Here is a 26,579-nt window from a genome sequence, read left to right as displayed (position 1 = left end):
TTGTTGTTTTATATGTTTATACAGCCATGTGTTCGGAGTTGATGCAATGCAGCGGGATGTGTAACCAGCTGGTGTGGTGCATTAATAGCTGATAAATGCAATGCTTACCTAACACAATGAAAAACGTTAACTAATCCGTTCTCACTGTTAAATTGTAACGTATAAAATGAAATCATTATTTTAAGATCCAAAAGAAATTGTTCTATTGGTTTCACGGACTTCAGAAATGATACAGACTGAAATTAGACGTGTGACGTACGTTTTTACATAATGTTATAGAGAAGGCAAGGGCAGCGCTTACATAGCCAACGGTAAATGTTTGCACAGTGAAGACTGCAGTTAATATTAACCTCTAAGTGTAATTTAGGGGCGTGAAGTTCCTTATCGGTCAAGGATATTAGGATTATACATAGGAAAAGATAAGCGGAATAATTTCAGACTTTCATCAGGAAATTGGCTCATATGCAAAGCTACGTAATACACTGTTTACAGAAGAAAAGACCTAAGAAACAAAGCAAGCATATACCCTGCAGTAAGTATATAGTAATAATACATATAAATAACATAGGTGACTTAACTGTTTTTGATCAAAAAAGGGTAAAAGCCATCCCACCGCGACAAGGTGACCCCAATCAGAACGGTCATATCTGGTCTCTAGTATTAAAATCTTACCTTGTGTCAGCCGACCTCAATGTAGATGGGGGCAGAGTAGGAACAGGACCAGACTGTTTGTTTTGTCTGCTAAATGGCCACAGTGTGAACATGCTCCTACACTTTGCACATCTACCAACTTATGCTCCGGCTCATTTCTTTGGTTTTGCTATAGTTTCTTGTACTCTGTACAAAAAGGGGTGTGACTCCCCTTTTCTGAGCTAGGCATCTCATCTATATAGCTTCCCATGGGCAGGTGTCTGAACCAGTCGGGCCTGGGTCCTTCTCTGCCCTTATTCACATTGAGGTTTTAATATTATAGGATAGGAACGTCCCAACGGAGTACACCTTGTCACAGAGGGATTGCTTTTTTATATGTACTATTACTATTTACTTACAGCAGGGTATATGCTCGTTTTGCTTCTATTTTAGATTTTGTCTGTTAAATGGCCATAGTGTGAACATGCTCTTTCACTTTACATGTATTCCAAATTGTGCTTCGGCTCATTTCTTTGGTTATGCTGTTTACAGAAGAACTACACATTAAGGGAAAATTAGGCGAACCTGACAATTTCTGTAGTACCAGATGTTACGCACACGCCCGGACTGACTAGCGTGAGCGTGGATAGTAATCCCACTGGACCATGAACCGAGGAGTGCCTGGAGGGGTCACACGGCGGCTCAGTCGACTCCGTGAACCAGGGAGGAACCGAGCAGAGGGACCAGGTGCTACACCAGGTCAGACCCCGGTCACAGCTGTTGACCCACACCAGGGAATGCAGGAACAGGCAGGTTAGGCTGGCATACAGACAGGTAGGTACTGGCAGGCACGGCTGGTATGCAGACAGGTGGGTATTGGCAGGCATGGCTGGTATGCAGACAGGTGGGTACTGGAAGACACGGCTGGTATGCAGACAGGCGGGCACTGGCAGGTAGGAACGCAAGCAGGACAGGGACCAGTACAGACTGGAATACAGGAACAGTGTCCCAGGTGTGGTAGACAAGCAGAGCAAAACCCGCAGGTGCGGTAGACAAGCAGAGCAGAGCAAAACCCGCAGGTGCGGTAGACAAGCAGAGCAGAGCAAAACCCGCAGGTGCGGTAGACAAGCAGAGCAGAGCAAAACCCGCAGGTGCGGTAGACAAACAGAGCAGAGCAAAACCTGCAGGTGCGGTAGACAAGCAGAGCGAAACTGCCGGTGCGGTGGACAAGCAGAGCAGAGCGAAGCCGCAGGTGCGGCAAACAAGCAGAGCAGAGCGAAACCGCATGTGCGGTGAACAAGCAGAACCAGATACACACAAGGTACTTACAATGAAGTAGCAAGTGTACACAAAACTCACAAACAGAAGTTCAGGGACAACGAGTTGGAGTTATTTGCAGGTTCAGACACTGCAGGAAAAGGGAAGGTTCGGACATAGAGACAAACAGGTAATGGGCTAGAACACAGTTCAGACAGAAACTGAACAAAATACAGGAACGAGCCTGGAACTCAGCCCCCAGGGTGGCGGAGACAGACTAGAAGTCACAGATACAGGTAACAGGCCTGGATATACAGCCCCCAGGGTGGCGGAAACAGACAAGATACAGGACAGCACCTGGCAACTCAGTTGCAAGGAACACACTGAAGAAAAGTGTTGCTCAGGCACCTCCTACTGGGTGGAGGGGGTTTAAGTATCCAGTGACTCACAGCAATAGGCTGGGGAGGAATTAGGACTGCGCACACTGTAAGTTTAAGAATCAGGCAGTAACAGCGCCGCCGCCCTAAGCAATCAGACAAGAGACATGCACACAGCAGGTACTGGAGCAAAGTGTGCAGCATGGACTGATAGGTAAAATAGCGGTCTTGCATGGTGGGAGGTGGTAAGCCATGCCAGCACGCCGCCAGGGATGTTACACCAGATAAGTATTTTAGTATTATAGAGTCAGGAGGAGGAAGGATCAGGCATGTTGAATTTTAATGACTGATCCTTTTATACTCGGGAGAAAAGCCACCAAGTTGGATGCACATGTTGCAGCTTCAATGCAGATTTTCCGCTGTATGTATGTAGGGCTTTCACACCAAAATCTGCATGTGTTATATGCAGATTTTGTTGCGACTTTCAAGGAGGACTCAATTCTTTGTGAGGGTATATTGCAAAGTGCACCTTTTAATATCTGCATAGCAGGTCAATTTATGTGCTGAAAATGTCTGCAACGTGTAGATGACCTTTATAAAAGGGAACCTGCCATGTGAAAAAACACTAATAACCTGAAGAAATGGAGTTAATCTGCAGGTTAATAACGTTCTGATCTCGCCCAGCGCCGGCATTTAGACAAGCGCTGCCGGGAGAAAATAAACTTTATTCCTCCCAGCTGCGTTCGGTCTCCAGTCTCCAGTCATAATGGTGGCGTGGGTTCAGTCACCCCTCAGTCTATAGAGGGAGGTGGCTGTAACAGCGCCCCCTGCACTGACTGACAGCTACTCAGCATTAGAGAAGGCTGTCAGTCAATGAAAGTCGAACTCTGCCGGGAGGAATAAAAAGTTAATTTCCTCCCGGCAGTGGGAGTCTAAGGACCAGCACCAGACCGGTTCAGAACGCTATTAACCTGCAGATAGGATACTGATCACATGTCTGAGAAACACAGTATAGGTTTCTCCTGATGAAGAAGTTTGGTCCAACTTCGAAATGCGTTGAGAATAAACCGCATGGTCAACTCTGTACAACATCTTCTGGATTTCTTGATTTTAACATCAGCAACGCAGACTACCACTCCTATCCTCCTACTACTTGTTGGGATTTCTTGACCTGAGGATACTGCAGCAGCTGTCAATCTTTGATTTCTCAGTTGGTGGTTCAACAACCCCAAAAGGCGAGCAGTTACCATACCCCTCACCTTATCTATTTTGTCCATCAGATAAAATCCTATTGTTCTTGGTCTTCCCCTGTCTCTCTAGAAATTCCTATTGACACATTGCCTGAATCTCTGAATTTTTTATGTTTTTGGCTTAGTTTGTGTATATTCTGATTGCAGCTTCATCCCCCAGAGAAAATAAAGTAATTTAGTTGTCACAGTAAACCATACATAATAAATAAATAAATCATGCATAAGATACAATAAACAAAGAACACTGTCAAGTTAATACATACTTATCTGCAGTACATACATTTTCTCCTTAGTTCATGGTCCACTGAAAATGCTGTTCAATGTTTGAACACTGCCTGTAAAATAAAATACAGGATTAATATATATCTACGTGCACCAGAAACTTCTTAGTGTTCAAAATATTGGTTTCTCACGAATGGAGTCTAGGAGATAGTGGTGGGTCTGAAGAGGGTTTACCTGCCTGAACCTATAAGGAGACTCGTGTCCCTGGAAATTTCATATTAATAACAGATTTGCAAGAAGGTGAACTCAGCACACTGATGTTTCAAAGCAGGTACATGATCGGGTTTATGTTGTAACCTCCAAGAACCAATTTTAATTTTTGGCTTTCAAAAACCATTTTTTGAAATAATAAAACTACAAGGTTGTAGTAATATTAATGATAATGTTGAGCTGTTTGGACTAGCGGGTGTATTGGTGACTAAAGGAAGGTTGGTGGCGGTCACTAGGAAAAGAAATGTAGGGATGTGAACCACACTTGATCTTCTATCACAAGAGGCGTCTGGGCAGGAGAGTGGTCTTCTTCTATAAAGTCTAAGAGAGCGGTCACACACACATCTATAGTCACCTCTCTGTGGCAGGATAGTATCAGTAAGGATGCTGCTGGCCAAGGAAGAAACGCAGTAGAAGCCCCCTAGGTCTACATTATAGTGGACCTATAGTCCTTTTAATCTGGCCTCCGGCACAATCTCTAAAGCTGGCTACCGACACAATGGTGGAAGATTTACTGGGCAAAATACACCACAATTCCAATGCAATCTACACCAAAAAACTGGTGAACATGCCTGGCACCACACTTATTGTTTGAGACACTTTTTTTCACCTTCCTTGACAAGGTGGGGGGTGCATGGCCTAGATGGAAGATGGGAACCAGGGTTATGGTTTGAAATGCAACAGTGTGCACAAAAAAAAAAATTGTGCCAAAATTTGGGTGCCAATTATTGGTGCAAAGTGAGCTAACCAACAGGTGGTGCAAATTTAAATCTAGTGCATTTGTCATACAGTATTGACTTGGAATACTCCAGTACTTTGTGAGATACATACGAGATGCAGGTGAGACAATGTATTCTATATACTTAAAAGTGACAGATGTGGCGTAAATCAGCTACTGGAACTTCCTCCAAGTTCATTTTACTATTCAAAGTCCAGTCAATAAACAGGACCATCAAGAAAAGAGACACAGTCACCCTTCTAAAAATGTCCATGCCACTAAAATCTGTATATTCTGAGTATTTACATGTCATACAAATTGATTTGCGAGATGCCTTGTGAGTTTATAATGGAAGTCCCATTAAAGATGCCTTGTCACCAAGTCAAAAGTGGTCAATTCTTGCTCTTATTTTATTCCCGCTGCTCCCATGAGTATGGCGGGTTTTTTTATTTATTTTTTTAATCCGCCATACGGTTTCAGAGATATAGGTCTTTTTTGTGGCAATTTTTATTAAGGGGGCATACGTCTATTTGTCGTATCTTACTCCAGCAGACTTTTGTTCAAAACTGATATACACAATGCTACTCGTGATGACTCCAAACCCCACAACAGTGCAACAGCGTAACTTAAAGCCTGGCTGCACGATTATAGCCAAATACGATCTTCTCTAAACGGTTCCAGAGAAAACATAGTTTGACATGTCTGAATCACCTGAGCAATGCGGGGAGAAGCCAACCAGTGTCGGCGCCGGTCTAGTCTCTGGCTATAGTCCCCAGCCGACTAAGTTTTCACTGACAAGATGGAGCAAAGAGTAAAACATAGCCGGCTCCAACCGTGCGGTCAGGTTCAGATTCCTGCTGCACGTGGTTTGGGCAGCATGGATCGACTAAAAGGATCTCTGTAACAGGACTAGATCCTTTCACGTCCTTAGCTCTAAATGTTGCTTTCATTGAGCTAAAATACAACTGTCTGTTCTCTTAAAACTGTGTCAGCGTGGCAATGGTGTCTGCAGTAATATACTGGACAGGAGAACTGTGTGGCCATCAAGCTTTTGGGTATGTGCGCACGGCATCTTATTTAGGTAGATTCCTCCGGGAATCCGCATGAAAAAGAGCTAAATAAAAATGAAAAATAATAAACTGTTACTGTTTATATGTTTTGCCTTTTTTACCCGCGTCGAAAGCCAATAAGTGGCTAAAAAGAAGTGACCTGATCATTCTTCAGAAGGTTTCCACTTGGATGCCACCTCTTACATATAAGATATAAAGCCACCATAAAAAGGTGCCTCAGGAAAACCGCTGCCGGCATTTTCCTGAAATGTCTTTTGCTTCAAAAATTATGCTGGTATAACAGAGTCTATAAGTCGAAGTGTGCACCAGGGGCGGACATACCATTGGGTCAAAGGGCCAAAAAATAAGAGGGTCCACTTTCACAGCAGGTGTAATTCTTCATTAAAGGTGTGCTTTTGGACTGCAAAGAGCCCATATATTGCTCTTGCACTCTTCTGTCTGTGTCCATTCCTGCTATGCACATACCCTTAAGTTGGCATTTGGACGGTTCGACCAATGGTCTAATGTGTATGGAGGCACTGGCCGAGCAATGGTCGGGACAGATATTGATCGCGCGTGTCCGATTGCAGACTGCCGATCACCTTGTTCTCCCCGAGATAAGCCGCTGGCTGACATGTCAGATGGCGGCTTTCTCATAGAGAACACAAGGGTGCTCAGCCGAACAAGCGCTCCTGTGTTTGGAGGGAGTCGGCTGAGATGGCTATCGCCCAAACGGTCTCTCAGCTTACAGTCATCTAATGTCTAAAGCCGGCTTTACTGTTCAAAATGTGACTGCAGAGACACCTCATTCTACTCAAGGATTATATTTAATGGCATTGGTCACCAGGATTGTAAGTAGTCTAAGAACCTCACTTTAATTTTTTTTTTTTAACTTTCCAAAAGTTTTGATAAAAGTATACACTTATATGACTCAGTAATTTTTGCATTGTAATACAGTCTTATCAGAATTTAAAGAAAACCCCCAATCTTCCAACGATCAATATTTAAAAATATAAGAAAAAGGAAAATTTCCGATCTGTATCCGCCCTGCCAGCTGGTGAAGAAACGTCAAATGCCAGAGATAATGCAAAATAACTTCTTTTTTTTTTTTTATGCTTCTACGCGTTTCGAAGTGTAGCCCACTACTCCTTCAGGAAACAAAAACCGAGGATCTGCAGCAGCTGCATAACCTGGGATCAGGTCAGCATACTTTAATACCATCCTTGATAATAAATACCCTATCTTTTAGTGATCAATATTTGAAAAACATGATAACCACATAGTAAATGTCGATAAACCTCAGCTGGGCACAGCATCGCTTTTTAGTATTCACAATCCCTATCATTCCGTGTGGCGCAATCAAACAGAAATGATCCACTCTTATGCCAATTTTTCTTCTAGAAAAGTTTGGAACACTCATCATAAGTTTCTAACAACTGTTCAGATGACTTCATTTTCTAAAGTCTCATGTACACAGGAAAACACAGGTGACTGTACGTGGCACACAGAAGACTGCACGTGGCACAGGTCGGCACAACATGTACCCATAGAATTTTATGGCTATCGTACAATACTGAAATACTGACCATGTGCATAATGGCGACTAACGCCTGGAATCTGCTCACTTGCTATAAGCAATAATTCTTCACTTGTGCTAATTTTGATATATACGCTTACCAAGTGTACTTCTATGCAAAAAAATGAATAAGGTCAGACGTTCACTGATTGGTGCAAATCTGTTATTAATATCCAATTTATTCCTTCATACACCAAATACTACATTTTGTAATGTCTAGAGCAAACAATGACTAGAAATAAGTAAATTTCTATAAAATGGATAATACTTTATATGGGGAATTTCTATTTTGAACACCAAGATGCATCTCAGGTAGATATATATTGCTTTTTCCCTATTTTATTTTACAGACAGACTTTATAAGTAACAGAATTGAAAATGGGACCACAAACAAAAAAATATATTTCACAATTTCTTTTCAACAAAAAAAAATTACAGGCAAAACCTTTTTACTCTAGAAGTTTTCATTTATAGGATCATTTCTTGACATTTATGTTACTTGTTTGTAACTTACCTTGAATGAGTAATTGCTTCTATTCCATTTGAGTTGCTAAAATGCAACACTGGCAGCATCACCCCTTACCTGAATTGGGGAGTTCTTACAAATCCTATCATCTGCCCAACTAGGATCCCCAAACACAGCAAAACAATCTACACTATATGGACTAAGCATTGGGACACCTACATGGGCTTTAATGACATCCCATTTCTCACCTATAGACATTAATATGAAGTTGGTCCCCTTGCAGCTACAACAGCTTCCACTCTTCTGGGAAGGTTTTCTACAAGATTTTGGAGGTGCCTGTGGTAATTTTTATCCATTCAGCCAGAAGAGCATTTGTGACGTCAGGCACCGATGTTGGAAGAGAGGCTCAGAATGTTCATTCCAGTTCATCCCAGATGGTGTTGGATGGGGTTGAGGTCAGGGCTCTGCGCGACCGGTCAGGTTCTTCCACATCAAACTCCCCCAACCATGTCTTTATGGACCTTGATTTGTGTACTAGACACATTCATGGGGTACAGAAAAAGTCTTTCCCCAATCTGTTCCCACAAAGATGGAAGCAACGAATGTCCAAAATGTCTTGTATGCTGAGGAATGAAGATCTCCCTTCACTGGAACTAAGCAACCTAGACAAACCCCCGAGACACAACCCCATAGCATTATCCCTCCTCCATCAAACCTTACAGCAGGTATGATGCAATCATGTGGTAATGTTGTCCGGATATTCACCAAACCAAGACTCGTCCATCAGATGCCAGATAAAGAAGTGTATCCGACACTCCACAGAACACATTTCAACTGCTCCAGAGTTCAGTGCCTTTGTGCTTTACACCACTCCATCCAATGCAGTTGCTCGGCCATGGAAACCCATATGATGAAGTTCCTATTGCAAATTTTTGGTGCTGATAACGTTAGAGGAGGTTTGGACTCTACAGAGCATTGGTGACCTCTATGCCCTCTGCTCCTCAGCACTCAGGAACCCTACTCAGTAACTTTATGTGGTATCCAATTCATGGCTGATTTGCTACGTTCCCTTCCACTTTCATAAAACACCACTCACAAGTGATGGTGGACTTGTTACACTGGTAATTTCTCATTACAGGGCCATGCTTTATAGAACAAGCCATTCTGTCGCATGTTAGTAGAGGCAGACTACATGGCGAGGGGCCAAATTTTATACATTGGAGGCAATGGGACTGAATAAAAAAAAACTAAACTCAATGTTTAAGAGGTGTGTCCCAATACAATGTCCACATAGTGTATATACTGCATGTGCTGCCTATTTAATTGCAGTAAGTTATAATTATCCCTAATGCTTTATCTTTAGGAACTTGCAGCTACAGAAGATGTTTGTACATGATGTGGATGACCACTTCGGATCAAAAATATTATATTTCCATTGTTTATGTATTTCTGTACATTAATTGTAATGCACAATAACAGTATAGCAAATAGGACACCCGTTATGTGCATATTAGTGGATGTTATAATTTTACGCAACGTCAACCTTGCTTGAAAGTGGAAGAAAATATAATGACCCGAGGTGTCAGTTCTTATATGATTGGTAATGTAAGAAACATTTTTTGAATTAAACCCAATGGATCTGCAAGAGGAGCTCTGACTCCAACTTAGAAGTTTCTGGGAATCAGTTTACCGCCGGTGAGAATAAAATATACACAGGGTGCAATTTCCAACAATCTCTAAAAAGTTTTGGAGCGTCCATTTATTTATAGGCTTCATGAATACGGGCGTTCCATGTATAAATTTACAGTTGTTTCTTATATGTTATCAAATAGCAGAAAAGATAATAGGTAAAGACCCTCCCAGTGCCCACCCAGCTTAGTCACATCCCACAGAAAGTCTTTGTTTCAGCGTGTTCGCTGAGAATTAGCACACCCTAGGAGATTTGGCAGGATTGAAGACATTAGCCCTTTCCTTACTCGAACAGCTCCTTATTATATACACGCTGCTCATTGGGGAGAATGCGATTTCCCTTCTACTCCTGATAGTTCTAAAAGGTGCGGTGAACTTACAACACATTTCATCCCCTTTGAGAGATGAGTATTTGTTGCCATAGGAACAGCATCCACTAATAAAGGGATTTGAAGGCCACATTTGGAGCACCATCACTAGACAGGTTAACCATTTTGCTACTTGAAACGGTTATTCGATATCTATGTGCTAGAAGTGTCAGGAAGTGATCACATCAAACTTGGTGAAGGATTTCTAGAGAACCTGCCATGATTATTTGTTGTGTAAGAATTTGGGTATCAGCCCTTTATAAATAGTTGTGTCTAAACACCATTTTTTTAAATGTACTTACACCAGAAAACATGTGTAAATACATAATTAAAAAAAATGTTCTGATTTATTAAACTTATAGGTATAAGTGGACACCATGTGATCCATTATTACCATGCTTGGGATTTTGTTCTGACAAGTGACCATAACAAGGGAAGTGCATGGGTTGAAAGGTTGCATACCCCACTTTAGATTGATAACCTAACCCATATAGGCAAACCATTGCAGTCTGGGATGGAGGGGGGGCAAAACAATATCCTAGGGGTGCAAAAGTACAAGACAAAAATTAAAGTGCATAACAGTGGCGTCACCAGTGCCAAAGATCCCCTATCGAGCGCCACTTTTACCTTAATTGGCGATAACCTGATGCCCATACAGTTGGGTCCTGTGGTAGAGCAGAGAGCCATAGGCTCATAGCTTTGCCATTCACCATCCTGTAAGTTAGTGCTCTGGCGCAGGTGGCACAAAGACACCACTGTATTGATCGCCTGTGTCGACTCCTCTGTTTGCAGAGAAAAGGACTCCGTTGCTTGGATTCGGCAAGTAAAAATTATATTTTTTTACGGGGAAGTTGGGGCATAAAGAGGGCATTATTACGTTTTAAAGGGGGCATTAATTGTATTAATGGTGCACTCCTGAGGCATTATTACTGGGTTATGGGGTGTAATACTTGCCTTGCCCCAAGCTATGCCATAACATGCAGTGATATTATAATGTGAGGTATGGAAACATTCATTACTCTGGTAATTATACGAGTCATGTATTTCCCTTTCTTGCAGTTCCAGTGGTTGACATTTTACATATATATTATGCAGAACATACCTTCATCCCCTGGTGCTTCCCAACTTGCCTCTTTTGTTCTTCGTCAGCTTTGTTGCCAATTAATATTTTCTGGACGCCATCGGGTGCATACTAAAAGAAAAGTGAACTTTATTACCTTGAATATGATGACAATAATAGAAGAAATACACGATCACAAACATGTTTTATTCAATGCAAAAAATGTCTAAGGCAATATTATCGGGATATATACTCCTATAGTAAACTTGTGTATTCTTATTGAGACCTCAAAATATTGTCTGTGGAATCTATCATGGATTTCAAATTTCTGAACTACCTTGCTGTTCACATGAACATTGCTTCCGGGCATAAACGTGAATCTATCATCAGATTTCCCAATGCAAACTGTATACATTATTAAAAAGATCACAGACTTGATGAGGCTGATGAACTTACTTTCAAAATTCACATCAGAATGGCTGTATAATCCTAGAGATAGGGTTGAACTCGTCCAATGTTTATTTTATATTTGGCAGGGAAACTTTTACAAAGGATGATACAGCTATTCTGACATGGACATTCAAAGCAAGTACAACAGCCTCATGAGGATTAACACGGTTTCATCTATGCCGTGAATGATGGCTCAGTCGCCTTATGGGATCTGGAGTGTGCTGGACTGTCAGTGTTGTGAGTGACAGTCTAGTCATCCAATCTGATGCTGGGGCGTGCTGGGCTGTCAGCATTTTGATTGACAGCCCTGCTGCTCAATCTGGCCAAGCCTGCGGGCGTTTCTCCAGGTGCAATCCTGTCCTTGGTGATTTGCTAACTATTTAGCTCGCTAGCTGTGCACAGTACAGAGTCAGCTGTAGCTTAGCTTTGTTTGGTGTGTGCTTAGCTCTGTGTCTGATTGGGTCTTTCTCTGATCTTGTTGCCGGACCTTGGATTTGTAGTGACTATTCGCATGGCTTATCCCTTCTGTTCTTGACAGTCTCTGACTGCAAGTACCTGACCCCGGACTTAGCCTTTGACTATCCATTTTTCTTACTCCCTTGTCTTGACGTACCCTCCTTGTATTCACTGAATACAGACTTTCCCACTACTGAGATAGGCGATGACAGTTGGTGCGCATACAGTTCTATCGAGAATTGTAATTGACGTTTCAGAAGAACTTGCAGCAGAATGTATTGGTCTCAAAATTTTATAAGCACAAACTGTCATCTCCTATCTCAGCAAAGGGACGATTTGTCTTCACTTAATACCGGTTTTATCTATGAATTGAGAATTAAAGATCAGTCCTGGAGGCGAAATAAGCGGATTTCTCTGATAAGATGCATTACAAACTTGCTTATTTTCATGTGTGCTACTGATTTATGTCATAAAAATTAAAATGACTGTTACGCTTTAAACAGAGTGTTAACATGTTATGTGTGGAAGCGGATAATGGCCATATTAATTATAACCTACCATGTAATGGATAAGCTCTATGTGTTGGAGGTGCGAATTTATCTTTAATAACAACATGGTGTTCTTCAATGGCTATCTGACGTTCCTCCACCTCCACATGGCAATGCACTTAACTCTACACCGTCGGCTGAAAACGTTTTTTTTTTTTCTCATATTACAGGAGGACTTCAAGCAGTGAGATAATGGGGCACAACTACCAACTGCAAAGATCACATCATCAGTACTTCGATTTGGAGATACAGCCCCTGTTCGATACAAGGTAGCATTACAATTATAAAATTGGCCTAAAGAAGCGACTTAACTTATCTTAGTCGCAAGTACCTAAATTACAGTTTAATGACAGTCTTATTGCCTTTCATTAGCTGTAGGAGGGATCCAACACTATAGACCTGGCCAGGTTTGGACTGGCCCACAGGAGAACAGGAGAATCCTCCGGCGGACCTTCTTATATGAGCAGTACTTGGCACAATACACTTGAATCACAACGTACAGACAAAGGCAGCATCATATTCATTTAACAATCTACCCAGTTCATTGTTATATAAATTAGTGATTGAGGATAATGTCACATTTGCATATAGCTGAAAATGGGGGGACCTGGAGTTGGTCATTGGTGGGCCCTTGGCATCCCAGTCTGACACTGGCACCTGGCTCTGGTACAAAGTCAAGTTCTACTTCTCTTTTTTAACAGCAACAGGCAATCCTAAACTGCCAAAAATCGCTGTCTGCAATGGAAGCGATGGATGAGAGTGCAAGGAAGAAGAATTTCAACCAAGTCAGTGGGTTCTAGAATGCAACACTGAAGGCCCCAATACACATTGAAGGAAACTGGCCGCTGGTGTGAATGGGGGCTTCTTGACTCTTCCCCAATGGTTAATGTCAGAGGGGAGAAATGGATGGGGCAATTGTAATTTCATCACCTGATACATTTGTTTTTCAGCAAAGATAAGAGTGGGAGTCTGGTAGCGGCTTTCACCACTCTGGACATGGAAAATACACGAATGCTCGACCGAGCCGTATGTTCAGGTATATAGAAGAGATAGCATTCTGTTGAATCACCGATCAGCTGGCAGCTATTTTATTTAAATGACATGGCAATTTTCTGTTTGTTTTCTTTCCGCCCCTTCTTCCAAGAGCCATAACTTTTTTATTTTTCCGTCCGAATAATGGTATGAATATTATATATATATATATATATATACACACAGTACAGACCAAAAGTTTGGACACACCTTCTCATTTAAAGATTTTTCTGTATTTTCATGACTTTGAAAATTGTACATCCACACTGAAGGCATCAAAACACCAAGGTTACTTACCGGTAGCCGGTTTTTCCTGAGCCCATGACAGCACACCTTGAGAGAGGATCCGCCCCACCAAGGACAGTAAACCGTCTGAAATAAAAGGGCGGCACCTCTCCCTCGCTTCAGTTGTTTACAGAGCATTGAGAGGACCTCCCTAAACAGGTTAGGCATATAACCAACACCCACAATATACATATACACACCACCCAAAACAGTGCACACCAGGGTGTGAGAAACATAGAAAAAATAGGGGGGGAAACCTACGGGTGCTGTCATGGGCTCAGGAAAAACCGGCTACCGGTAAGTAACCTTGGTGTTTTCCCCTCCCCCATGACAGCACACCTTGAGAGAATTTTGGAGAATTTATGAGCACCCTAGGGAGGGACCACCGCCTGAAGTACCCTTCTCCCAACGGTGAGATTAGAAGAGGACAGATCCCACCAATAGTGCTTAAAGAAGGTGGATGGTGTAGACCAAGTAGCAGCCCTACATATCTGCTTGATCGAGACGTCTGCCCTCTCTGCCCAGGAGGTTGCGACGGCTCTGATGGAATGAGCCCTCACATTGTCCGGGGCTGGAACCCCTGTGGACGTATAGGCTAAGCAAATGGCCTCCCTAAGCCACCTAGAGATGGTACCCTTGGACACCCCGTGACCTTTCCTACTCCCTTGATTGGCCAGGAACAAGGAATAGTCCTTCCTCCACAGACTAGTCATGTGAATGTACTGTAGCAGGGACCTCCTAACATCTAGGCTATGGAACCTGACTTCCCCTGGGTTCTTGGGATTGCTGCAGAATGAAGGTAGCACAATCTCCTGACTACGGTGAAATCTAGATACCACCTTGGGAAGGTATGCTGGATCTGGCCGCAAGGTGACCCTATCCTCAAAGATTTGTGTGTAAGGAGGATTAACCGAGAGGGCCTGCAGATCACCCACCCTACGGGCTGACGTTAAGGCCACTAGGAGGATGGTCTTGAGGGTGAGAATCTTTGGAGAGACCTTGTGTAGGAGTTCGAACGGTTCACTGGTAAGAGCGTTCAAGACTAAATTCTGGTCCCAAGGAGGAACTCCCATGGACCTAACTGGTCCTGCTCTGGCACAGGACTTGATAAACCTCGAGATCCACGTATTCCCAGCCAGATTACAATTATAGAGTGCCTCCAAAGCTGAAACCTGAACCTTAAGAGTCCCTGTAGCTAGACCCAGGTCCCGCCCCTTTTGTAGAAATTCCAGGATCCCTCTGATCGGAGGTCTGCTCGATAACGGGAGATCTATAAACTCTAGGAATTTACCCCAAACCCTGCTATAAATCTTAGTTGTAACTGGTTTTCTGATCCCCAATAAAGTAGAAACTAAGCCTGGTGAAAACCCCTTGCTACTCAAATTCCATGCCGAAAGATGGAACCCCCTGGCCTGGGCATGGAATACTGGTCCCTGCATGAGAAGGTCCGGCCTTTCTGGTAGAATCCAGGGATCTGACACCGACATTAGCCGAAGCAGAGAGAACCAATGCCTCTTGGGCCAAAATGGGGCTATCAGAATCACCCTGGCGCCTTCCTCCCGGATCTTCCTCACCGCAACTGGAATCATCACTAATGGTGGAAAGGCGTAGGCCTTCCTGAACCCCCAAGGAATCTGGAGGGCATCTACGTCATGGGGATTCTCTGCCGGATTTAGGGAGCAAAATCTCTGCACCTTCCTGTTTGCCCTTGTGGCGAATAGGTCCATGTCTGGCTGCCCCCATAACTGGACAATCTGGTGGAAGACCTCCGGGTTTAACCCCCACTCCCCCGGTCTTAGGGTATGACGGCTTAGAAAATCTGCTTTCACATTTTCTACCCCCTTTATGTGAAGGGCGCTGAGGGATGGGAGGTTTCGCTCTGCTAGACGAAGGATCCTGTCTGCCACCACCATCAGAGGGCGTGACCTTGTCCCCCCCTGCTGATTCACATAGGCTACTGCTGTCCGGTTGTCGGACCTGACCTGGACATGGTGACCTTGGATGTGAGGGAGGAAGCCCCTGAGGGATCTTTCTACTGCCCAAAGCTCCTTTATGTTTGAGGATGCCCCCCTCTCGTGGTAAGCCCAGTGACCCTGTATTGAGAGTTATGCCAGATGACACCCCCCATCCGGAACTGCTTGCGTCGGTCGTAATTATCGGATCTACTGGTCTGGACCACTGAACGCCTGCGGTCAGATTTCCCCTGACTGTCTACCACGAAAGGGAATCTACTACTTCTGGGGAGAGAGAGAGCCTGCCTTCTAAATGCCCGTTGACAGGACCTCCCAGTTAGTCTTGATTTTTGGAAATTCACTAACCACCCCAGCTGATGCAACATTTCCGTGACCTCTAGGAGCTGAATGGAGCAGTGGACTTCTGATTTCCCTATTATCAAGAAGTTGTCTAAATATGGCACGATCACTACGTTCTTGATCTGTAGAAAGGCTGTCACTTCTGCTATTAGTTTCGTAAATATTCTCGGGGCAATGGAGAGGCCAAAGGGTAGGGCAGCAAACTGAAAATGCCTCAGCTCCCCCTGAATAGACAGGGCTACTCTCAGATATTTCTGATACTCTGGATGGATTGGGACGTGATAATATGCGTCCTTCAAGTCTATTACAGCCATAAAGCAGTTGTGATGTAAGAGCTTCACTGCCAAGCTTACTGACTCCATCTTGAAAGTCTGGTTTTCTACTACTTGGTTCAGACTCCTGAGGTTGATGATGGTCCTTAAGGACCCGTTTGTTTTTTTTATCATGAATAGTGGGGAATAGAACCCCTTCCCTCTCTGTGGTGTTGGTACTTCGAAAAGGACCCGCTTCCCTACTAACTCTAATAACTCTGTTTCCAGGGCTAACTGTTCTTCCTGGACCTTCCGCAGGGGGGTAACCACAAAGGTCCGACAGGGGGTCTGGCTGAACCGGATCTTCAGGCCCCCACTGATAATTTTTAGAATCCAGGGGTTTGTTGTAACCGCCTCCCAAGCTGGAAAAAAGTGGGAAAGCCTTCCACCCACTTCCAGCCTGGCATCATTGGGAGGATCTCTTTGAACTTGAGGATGGTCCCCCAAACATGTAGCCCGACTCCTTTTTGGTCTTGGCTTCCCATCTCCTTTTGTCTCCCGGAGGACGACCCAGATTAAATTTCCTCCTCCGAAAACTAAATCTTCTTGATTCCCCCGAAAATCCCGGGAACTCTTTGCTTTTATCGCCTGCTTTTTGTAACAGGTCTTCTAATTCTTGGCCAAACAGGAGTTTACCATCACACGGGAGGGAGCACAGCTTCTGTTTTGAAGGTAGGTCGCCTGGGCAACCTTTGAGCCACAAGGCCCGCCTGGCTGCGTTAGATAGTCCCGCTGCCCTAGCTGAAAGCCTGACCGAGTCTGCTGAAGAGTCGGCCAGGAAGGCCGATGCTGCTTGCATTAGAGGTAGATCCGCAAGAATTGCCTCTCTGGAAACCTTTTTATCTTTAAGCTGGTCTTCCAGCTGTTGGAGCCACACCATCAGGGATCTCGCCACACAGGTGCCAGCCACCGCTGGTTTTAGGCCTCCTGCCGCCGCCTCCCACGTGTGGCGCAGGAAGGAGTCGGCTCTTTTATCCAGGGAGTCTTTTAGGACGCCAGAGTCCTCCAAGGGCAGGGAAGATTTTTTCGATGACCTTGCTACAGTCCCGTCTACCTTGGGAATCTTATTCCAAGGTCCCGCGTCCTTCTCTTCTAAGGGGTACCTTCTTGTGGAGAAGGACGGTAAAGCTCCTGATCTCTCTGGTCTCCTCCACTCCCGGTCAATGAGGCCCTGAATCTTACTGTTAACCGGAAATGAGCGTCTCTTTTTCTCTCCCAAGCCCGCAAACATGATGTCCTCCCGGGATTTAGATGCTCTCTCTTCCTCCAGACCTATGGCTGATCTTACTGCCCTAACCAGCCTGTCTGCATTCTCAATGGGGAAGCAGGGTCTACCGCCCCCCGATGAGGAAGAGGACGACAAATCCCACTGCTCCTCGTACTGGGAGGAATCAGAGACGGAGGAAACCTCTCTACGGGGTCTTTTCTTCCCTCTAAGGAACCCTTTCAGGGACCCCTGAACTTCTGCGTGCACTATGGACTTCAAATTTGCAGCGAAATCCTGGGAATTCTCAGCTATGGTTTTGGTCACACAGCCCTGGCAAAGTGGTTTCTGCCACTCTACAGAGAGGGAAGCTTGGCAAAGGGCACACATCCTATGCTTTTGCTTGGCACTACTCTTCTTAGGCTCCTAAAAAAAAAGGAAGCACATAAGAGACTTCCCGTTACTAACCAGTGACATTCACGAAGCTCACTCATACCCGGAGGTCACAAACTGGTACCGGATTCGGAGGCTGTCGCGGAACTGATGATTCCATTCTGGATGGTCCCGAGGCACTTGAAGCCTTACTTCTGCGGCTGCCACTACGATTACTCGAGCGGCTGTCTGTATGCGATGCATCCCTCTGCTTTTTCCGTTGCTGAGGGGGGGGGGGTAAGCTGCTGCTCCTGGTTATCCTGGTCAGCCATGTTTCAGAAGCGTACCACGCTTCCAGGATAGCCCCCCCCCCCTTAAAAATAGGGCCATCCAGCTTCCTCCGGTTCGTGGGCCATCCCCCTTCCCCAGGCCGGAGCTCTATCGAAAAAAACCTCCGGCCTGGAACGCTCCGATGGGCGCCGCCATCTTGGATCGGGCGCCGCCTCCTGACGTCACCCAGCGCGCCGCTCCCAGCGTGCCCTGCGCCGTGACGTCAGGCGCGTCACACCCGGAAGCGCTGCCGCACGGCAGGGGGGAGGACGGCGCCGCGGTCTCCGGGAGGACAGAGCCTGCCTCACCGCGCGCGCCCCGCTCGGCGCAGAAACCCCAGGGGAAGCTGCGGACGGCGCTTCTGGGATACTGAACCCGATGCACAGGCCAGTGCCCGCTCTTCCACACCGGGACAGCCCCAGGTAAGTCTTCTTTTCTTCCTGAGACAGGTTGCCATCAAGGACAGGAAACCAATTGAAGCGAGGGAGAGGTGCTGCCCTTTTATTTCAGACGGTTTCCTGTCCTTGGTGGGGCGGATCCTCTCTCAAGGTGTGCTGTCATGGGGGAGGGGATAACTATGAATTAACACATGTGGAATTATATACTTAACAAAAAAGTGTGAAACAACTGAAAATATGTCTTATATTCTAGGTTCTTCAAAGTAGCCACCTTTTGCTTTGATGACAGCTTTGCACACTCTTGGCGTTCTCTTGATGAGCTTCAAGAGGTAGTCACCAGAAATGGTCTTCCTACAATCTTGAAGGAGTTCCCAGAGATGCTTAGCACTTGTTGGCCCTTTTGCCTTCACTCTGCGGTCCAGCTCACCCCAAATCATCTTGATTAGGTTCAGGTCTGGTGACTGTGGAGGCCAGGTCATCTGGCGTAGCACCCCATCACTCTCCTTCTTGGTCAAATAGCCCTTACACAGCTTGGAGGTGTGTTTGGGGTCATTGTCCTGTTGAAAAATAAATGATGGACCAACTAAACACAAACCGGATGGAATAGCATGCCGCTGCAAGATGCTGTGGTAGCCATGCTGGTTCAGTATGCTTTCAATTTTGAATAAATCCCCAACAGTGTCACCAGCAAAGCACCCCCACACCATCACACCTCCTCCTCCATGCTTCACGGTGAGAACCAGGCATGTAGAGTCCATCCGTTCACCTTTTCTGTGTCACACAAAGACACGGTGGTTGGAACCAAAGATCTCAAATTTGGACTCATCAGACCAAAGCACAGATTTCCACTGGTCTAATGTCCATTTCTTGTGTTCTTTAGCCCAAACAAGTCTCTTCTGCTTGTTGCCTGTCCTTAGCAGTGGTTTCCTAGCAGCTATTTTACCATGAAGGCCTGCTGCACAAAGTCTCCTCTTAACAGTTGTTGTAGAGATGTGTCTGCTGCTAGAACTCTGTGTGGCATTGACCTGGTCTCTAATCTGAGCTGCAGTTAACCTGCGATTTCTGAGGCTGGTGACTCGGATAAACTTATCCTCAGAAGCAGAGGTGACTCTTGGTCTTCCTTTCCAGGGGCAGTCCTCATGTGAGCCAGTTTGTTTGTAGCACTTGATGGTTTTTGCAACTGCACTTGGGGACACTTTCAAAGTTTGCCCAATTTTTCGGACTGACTGACCTTCATTTCTTAAAGTAATGATGGCCACTCGTTTTTCTTTACTTAGCTGCTTTTTTCTTGCCATAATACAAATTCTAACAGTCTATTCAGTAGGACTATCAGCTGTGTATCCACCAGACTTCTACACAACACAACTGATAGTCCTAACCCCATTTATAAGGCAAGAAATCCCACTTATTAAACCTGACAGGGCACACCTGTGAAGTGAAAACCATTTCCGGTGGCTACCTCTTGAAGCTCATCAAGAGAATGCCAAGAGTGTGCAAAGCAGTCATCAAAGCAAAAGGTGGCTACTTTGAAGAACCTAGAATATAAGACATATTTTCAGTTGTTTCACACTTTTTGTTAAGTATATAATTCCACATGTGTTAATTCATAGTTTTGATGCCTTCAGTGTGAATGTACAATTTTCAAAGTCCTGAAAATACAGAAAAATCTTTAAATGAGAAGGTGTGTCCAAACTTTTGGTCTGTACTGTGTGTGTATGTGTGTATGTGTGTATATGTGTATGTGTGTGTGTGTGTGTGTGTGTGTGTGTGTGTGTGTGTGTGTGTGTGTGTGTGTGTATGTATGTATGTATGTATGTATATTATATTCTATTTTTTTTTATGTGGTGAAAAATTTAGAAATTTGTAGAAAAGAATAAAAAAATGTTTTTTTTTTTTTTTTTTTTCTTTTGTTGCCATTTTCTGAGATCTGTAACATTTTCATTTGTTGGCATATGGGCTGTGTGAAAGCTTATCCTTTGCACCCTGAGCTGACGTTTTTACTGATACCATGTTGGGGTAGATAAAATGTTGTAGTCGCCTCTTCTTGCAATGTTAGTTTTGCATTTTGATATTTTTCTCGTTACGCCGTTTACCGATCGGATTCATTTACTTTATATTTTGATAGTTTGGACTTTTACAAATGCAGCAATGCCAAATGTGTATTTTTAATGGTTTTATTTTAAATGGGGCAAAAGGGGGTGATTTGAACTTGTGTTTTTTTTATTTGTTTTCATATGTTTTAAAACACTTTTTACTGTACTTGTTAGTCTCCTTTGGGGCCTTGAAGCTGCGATCATCTGATCGCTTGTGCTATACCTAGCAGACATGCTATGTGTAGAGAAAATCCTATGAACACTAGCTAAACCCTTTCCCCTTGAGGAAGCGGCCATTTCCGGGCCGCGAAACGCGCGTCGGGGCTTGCTACTACGCGGCTATTATCACTAGCTAGTGATTGGCTTCTCACTGGGTAAGATGACCTAATATATAAGAATTGTCCCTATGGTTATCCCTCTCTTTAACAGCAATCACCTCATTCTCATTATTGGATTATTTTACTTCATGAATTTTGGGATCATGGGGACTTTTACTGTTGGCTATTTCCTTCAGTGTACATCTTCCTTGGCCACCATTTATGTATTGGGGGTTTGCCACTGTGTGACTATTATCACTGGCCTGTGATTGACCTTCACTGGGTAAGATTGCCTAACACATAGGACCTGTCCCTTTGATAGTCCCTTTCTTTAGCAATAATTACTTTACTCGGAAACATACTTACAATTGTGTTCCGATATATACCAATATACTTTTATTATTGGCTTTAGTATATATATTACTCTGCTGCATGAATTTTTGGGATTATGGGGACTCATATTGCCGGCTATCTTCCTCAGTGAATACCTTCCTCGGCCACCATCTATATATTGTTACCTTATATTGTATTTTATGTGTAATTTTAAATGTTGTAATAAAATTTGAATGTTTTATGCCTATAAAAAAACTCTGTGCTTCTCAAACTTATTACTAGCTAAACCCTGGCTGTCACAGGAGTATTGTAATGACAAGCATGGAGGTCTTTGGCAGACCCCCGGCTGTCAGGACAACCCATCAGCGCCTCGCAATCACATCACAGGTGTGCCGATGGGAGCGTGGAACGATGGGCCACCCTGTCGGCGCGTGTTAAATGCTGCTGTCAGAGATGGACAGCGGGATTTAACATTGACAGCCACAGGCTCTGCTACACCAGCGGCTGTTAAAGGCATATGATGGCTGATTAAGTCAGCCATCATATGCAGGGGGGAAAGTTGTGGTCTCGGCAGTGTGGGAGCCCGCATTAAAGGCAGGGGCTCGACATATGACGTATATGTTCGTCATATGTCGTGAATGGATTAAAGAGTAATAGTCTTTTTTTCCCAGAATCAATAGTACTAGTGAGAATAAGAAACTTTGTAAGATATCTTCGCAAAATCTGCTTCATTCTCCTCTTGAGCTGATCATTCAGTCTCAAAATTCACAATTGACCATTCTTCAGTGAGAACAGATTTTTCCATTACTGAGATAAGAAATGACAGTTAGTGCTCAGAGTTCTATGGAGAAATTGAACTATAGTTTGAAGAGAATTTGCAGCAGATTGTCTGAGTCTGCTTTTAAGGGTTCACTCCTACTAGTGTTTAGCATCCAATGATTTATGCAAATGATCCTCGGCTCAAACTCTGCTGCAAGTGTGATCCGAGTGACATTTTATTGTGATCCAGTTCTGTTGCATGCGACAATCGGATCACAGGTGCGGAGAAGATGGAGAACTTAATTTCTCCATCTTCTCCATTGTGTGAGTCGGCGTATATTGGACTGCACTTGAAGAGTTTGCTTCAAATTTCCTACTACGGAATTTATGACCCATGTGAACAGACCCGTCCAGTAATTTTAAGATGTTGAATTTTTAAGGTTTTATAATTTCACCACTGAAATAGGAAGTAAAACAGACGTACCTCATCTACATCGCTGGCCCACTTCATTATATGCTGATAGGAGCGTTCGCTTGTGATGTCATATACTAGAAATATACCCTTTGGAAATAGAAATAAAAGAAGATAACTGTAATGAAAACAAAAGTATTAATACAATATTCCAAATACAAGTTTTAAATTGAGAAAATGAATGTTTTACGGTATGATGTTTACCAGGAGGCTGCTGATAATACCGTGAAATACTAAAATTTGGTAAAGGTCTGACAGCAGGGACCCCCACCTATTATTAGAATGAAGGGGCTGCAGTGCTTACCTAGCACTGCTCCAGTGCTTACCTAGCACTTCATCAGTGGCGGACATGGACATAAGAGGAGAGGGCCCCTGGACAAAATAAAAGTACATGGGCCCTCAGCCGTCTAATAGCTCAGCACAATGCACTATTCCACCTACATTGAAGGTGGATGTGGCCCCCTCACCGCCTGGGCACTTGTGCGGCTACACAGGTTGCACCAATGGCGCGTCCGCCACTGCACTGCATCCTCCTGGCCGCTGACTATACTGGGATCTGCAGCACGGCTGCATTCAGCACAGACACCACACTTACCAGAAAGCAATGGCATATCCTAGCGATAAGCCATCACTTTATGAGAATTGAAAATCCACTTAAAGTGGTTGTAAATGGACAACCCTTTCTTACATGAAACAGTACCCTGTGTTATTAAAAAATAAAAAATCATATTCACCTCCCAGACAGACATCTTTCTAGCAAAGTTGGCCGACACTTGAGGAACGGTTACGTCACGTGAGCAGCCGCTGATGGGCTGCAGCGCTCATAGCTTCGTCATTCAAAGCGGTTTCGTCTGAGGTTGTTTTCAGCAGTACAATTTCACATTTTTATTCTACATGGGGTACTGTTTTATTTAAGAAGAGGTTGTCCAAGTGGCGGCAAACACCTTTAAAAGGGAATCTGTCAGGAGATTTTTGCTATGTATTCTGAGAGCAGCATGATGTAGGGGCTGAGAGCCCGATTTCAGTGATGTGTCACTTACTGGACTGCTTGGTGCAGTTTTGATACAATCCCTGTTCTCTCTGCTGTAGATGCAGCAGTGGTCAGAATGCTGAGCTGTGTATAACCCTGCCCACATCACTGATTGGCTGCTCCCTGTGTACACTGTCAGCAAGCTGCCAATCACTGATAGGGGCGGGGTTACACATGAGACTTAGTCAGACAGTGATAATCTCCTGCTGATAAAACACAGACTGTATTGAAACTACAGCACACAGCCTAATAAGTGACACAACGCTGGAATCAGGTTCTCTTGCTCTATATTGTGCTGGTCTGAGATTAAATAGCAAAAACCTGCTGCTAGATTCTCTTTAAGTTGCTGTGATTTTGCACCTTGCCAGATCCATGTTAAGTCAAAACATAAATATATACTTGTTAGGTTTCCTTGCATATGTAATATTTAGTAATAATCACAATACTTTTGTTTCTGCTTTTTAGACAACTAAATCCATCCAATAGGTTGGTCCTAAGGCTAGACGTTCAGCCATGTTGTGTATTAAGGGTTAAACCAGTGCAGGCAGTACGGGCTTGTAAGAGAAACACAGGAACTCATTGCGTTTTATCGGCCATAACAAATGGTAACATTTATGTCCAGCATGTCCCATTAAATTAATGGTAATAAATGAAAATTGGGGACAGGCATCATTAAATTACTAATTAGAGACTATACCATTTGTGATAACGTATGAACGCGCAATTTCAGGATAACCAGCAAACGAATAAAGTAAAGTTTATACTACAATGTGTTGCATGCACCAGTAACCAAAATTAACTAAAATATATGTGCATTGTGTGCAGGTAAATAAGTAAATGTGCATTTAAAGGTTTAAAAAAATAAATCAAAGTATTTATACAGAAAGTGTAGGAATGGCTCAGGGTGAGGATTCTGCGGGAACCATTCATCAATTCCAGTGTACTTTGTAAATACAATTTACCTTTGGGGATGGATTCATAAAGGCAATAATGGAGAATTTGCTGACTCTTCACTATTATCAGGTCTACTCCAAAAAGGTTGTGTGGCGCCCCTGAAGGTTCAGTCGCCACAGCGTTACTGTATCTCACCCAGAGGTGTGGTATCCCACTCTCAGGTAAGGATGGAGTACTGCCCGGGACCCAAACACCTGCATCCAACACTACACTACTCCAGACCGGCAGGAGGGGCAAGATGCACTGCTGCGCTGCTGAGCCCTGACCCTGGCTGGAGTGGGGGGAACCAAGAGAGGGGGAACCATGTACTGGGTGTGGGTGGAGGAAGAAGATCAGGGGAGCACTTGAGAAGTAGTAGTATAAAAAGGGAAGCCATCTTGGGTGTGTGTGAAAGTGGAGTTCAGATCAGTCTCAGAGGAGGACAGTGAAGGGAGCAGGAGCTCTGCAGGAGCTCTGCTCGGGAGGAGCGGGCCTGAGTGAGAGAGGCCCAGGAAGAGAGACTGAAGAGAGGAGAGGAGCAGGGAGGAAGGCTCCAAGAAAGAAAGTAGATCCTAGGGGTACGGGAAGTGCTGGAGGCCACCCGTACGCCCAAATATACCAGGAGTGGAAGGATCAAGCCGCAGAGGGGACCGGCCCCTAACTAGTGAGAATTGCATATTCAACTAGAAACCGGAGGCTTCCGCACTTTCAGGGTGTTGTTGCCACAGCCGCAATTAATCGCCAAAAAGGTAGCCGCACAGGATCCAGGGAACCCCAGGTTGCCCGCCAAGATCTGAGGTTACCGGCTTGGGACACTGATTGTGAGGCACAGGGCAGGAGAGTGAGAGCCAGCGCAGGAAGAAGACTGAGAAAGGCACACAGAATGGGGTCCCGTTAAGTACTTCTGACATACCTGAGGGATTGCTGAACCCCTGCCTCTGTGAACGCAATATGACGTGGGTGGTGATAATTGGTCGTTGTAACCGGAAGCAACGTGATAACCATGAGTAAACCCTGAAGACTGCACCCCACTGTCACTGTGAATTATTGCTGTGCCATCATCCCCTGCACAACAACAGTTACTTCATCATTAACCATCACCGCACCGCCGTGGAGCTTAGCTCTACCTGTGGAGAGCTGAACCAACTCTGCTGGATTACTAACAGCTCCAGAGGACCTGCTCCACAGCGGCGGCTCCATATAGCCGCATACCACAGGTGGCGTCACGAACATTAGACATAAAAACTATAATCCTTTACTATAAATCACCTTTTATTGACCGCCCTGGGTCATGGACCGGGTCACCGCCACTGTGACATCTCCCCTAGCAACGACCGGCCCGGCTACCGAGTACCCCACGGTCCAGGGGGCGCGTCAGTTGCACAATGCAATGTGTAAAAACTATAGAGTATATATATAGCAATTTAAATCAATATTTAAAAGAGTCTTTCAGCACAAAATTGACTGTTCAAACCAAGCACAGGCATTGAGTGCACACTCGGTGTGGCCAAACAGTCCAGTGCACCTTCCCACCTATTTGTTTTCCATTTATTTTCGCCCTCCTGTTCCTTGATTGACAGCTTTGCCATTACATGAGCTGTAGGAGGGAACAGATACTTGATTTCCATCTAAGTAGCATGGTGGACTGAACTGATTGTGCACCCTTGGCGTGACCAGAGTGTCGTTGTTTGGGTTGTACAGTCAATTTATGCGGATAGACTCTATATAAAAAGGACTCTTGTAGCAGATTAGTAAACCATGGATTTTTTTTGTTGTTACCCAAAGCATTGGTTTGTGTCTCAGATACTTCCAGCCAGGTATTAGTTGCAGTTTATTATACAGTACTCCAAGTTCACATAATGTGAGAGTAATGTTGAGTTTTTTGCGCTGATCCCATTTTATATACATACTGTATAAATTTGGGCCAGGAATCATCAAGGTGTTTAAACACTGGAGTAAAACACCTTCAAATGTTGCAAAATTTTTGCATAACACATTACACAAAAATGGTG

General features: G+C 44.3%; 1 protein-coding gene across 1 annotated transcript in view; it reads right to left on the bottom strand.

The window, feature by feature from the left end:
• Positions 1-26,579, bottom strand: part of RAB15 (RAB15, member RAS oncogene family) — a 103,035-nt gene that overhangs the window by 27,854 nt on the left and 48,602 nt on the right. Inside the window, exons 4-5 of the mRNA XM_073638920.1 lie at positions 22,617-22,694; positions 10,975-11,064 (exon numbers count right to left, since the gene is read on the bottom strand). Coding sequence (XP_073495021.1) covers positions 10,975-11,064; positions 22,617-22,694 — 168 coding nt within the window. The remainder of the gene's footprint in view (positions 1-10,974; positions 11,065-22,616; positions 22,695-26,579) is intronic.

This window comes from Phyllobates terribilis, unplaced genomic scaffold (assembly GCF_046119375.1).
Source record: "Phyllobates terribilis strain yellow unplaced genomic scaffold, ASM4611937v1 Scaffold_7__3_contigs__length_470593459, whole genome shotgun sequence".
In the NCBI taxonomy this organism is placed as follows: domain Eukaryota; kingdom Metazoa; phylum Chordata; class Amphibia; order Anura; family Dendrobatidae; genus Phyllobates; species Phyllobates terribilis.
Note: the sequence above shows the minus strand (reverse complement) of the source record. Positions and strands in the feature narration are given on the sequence as shown.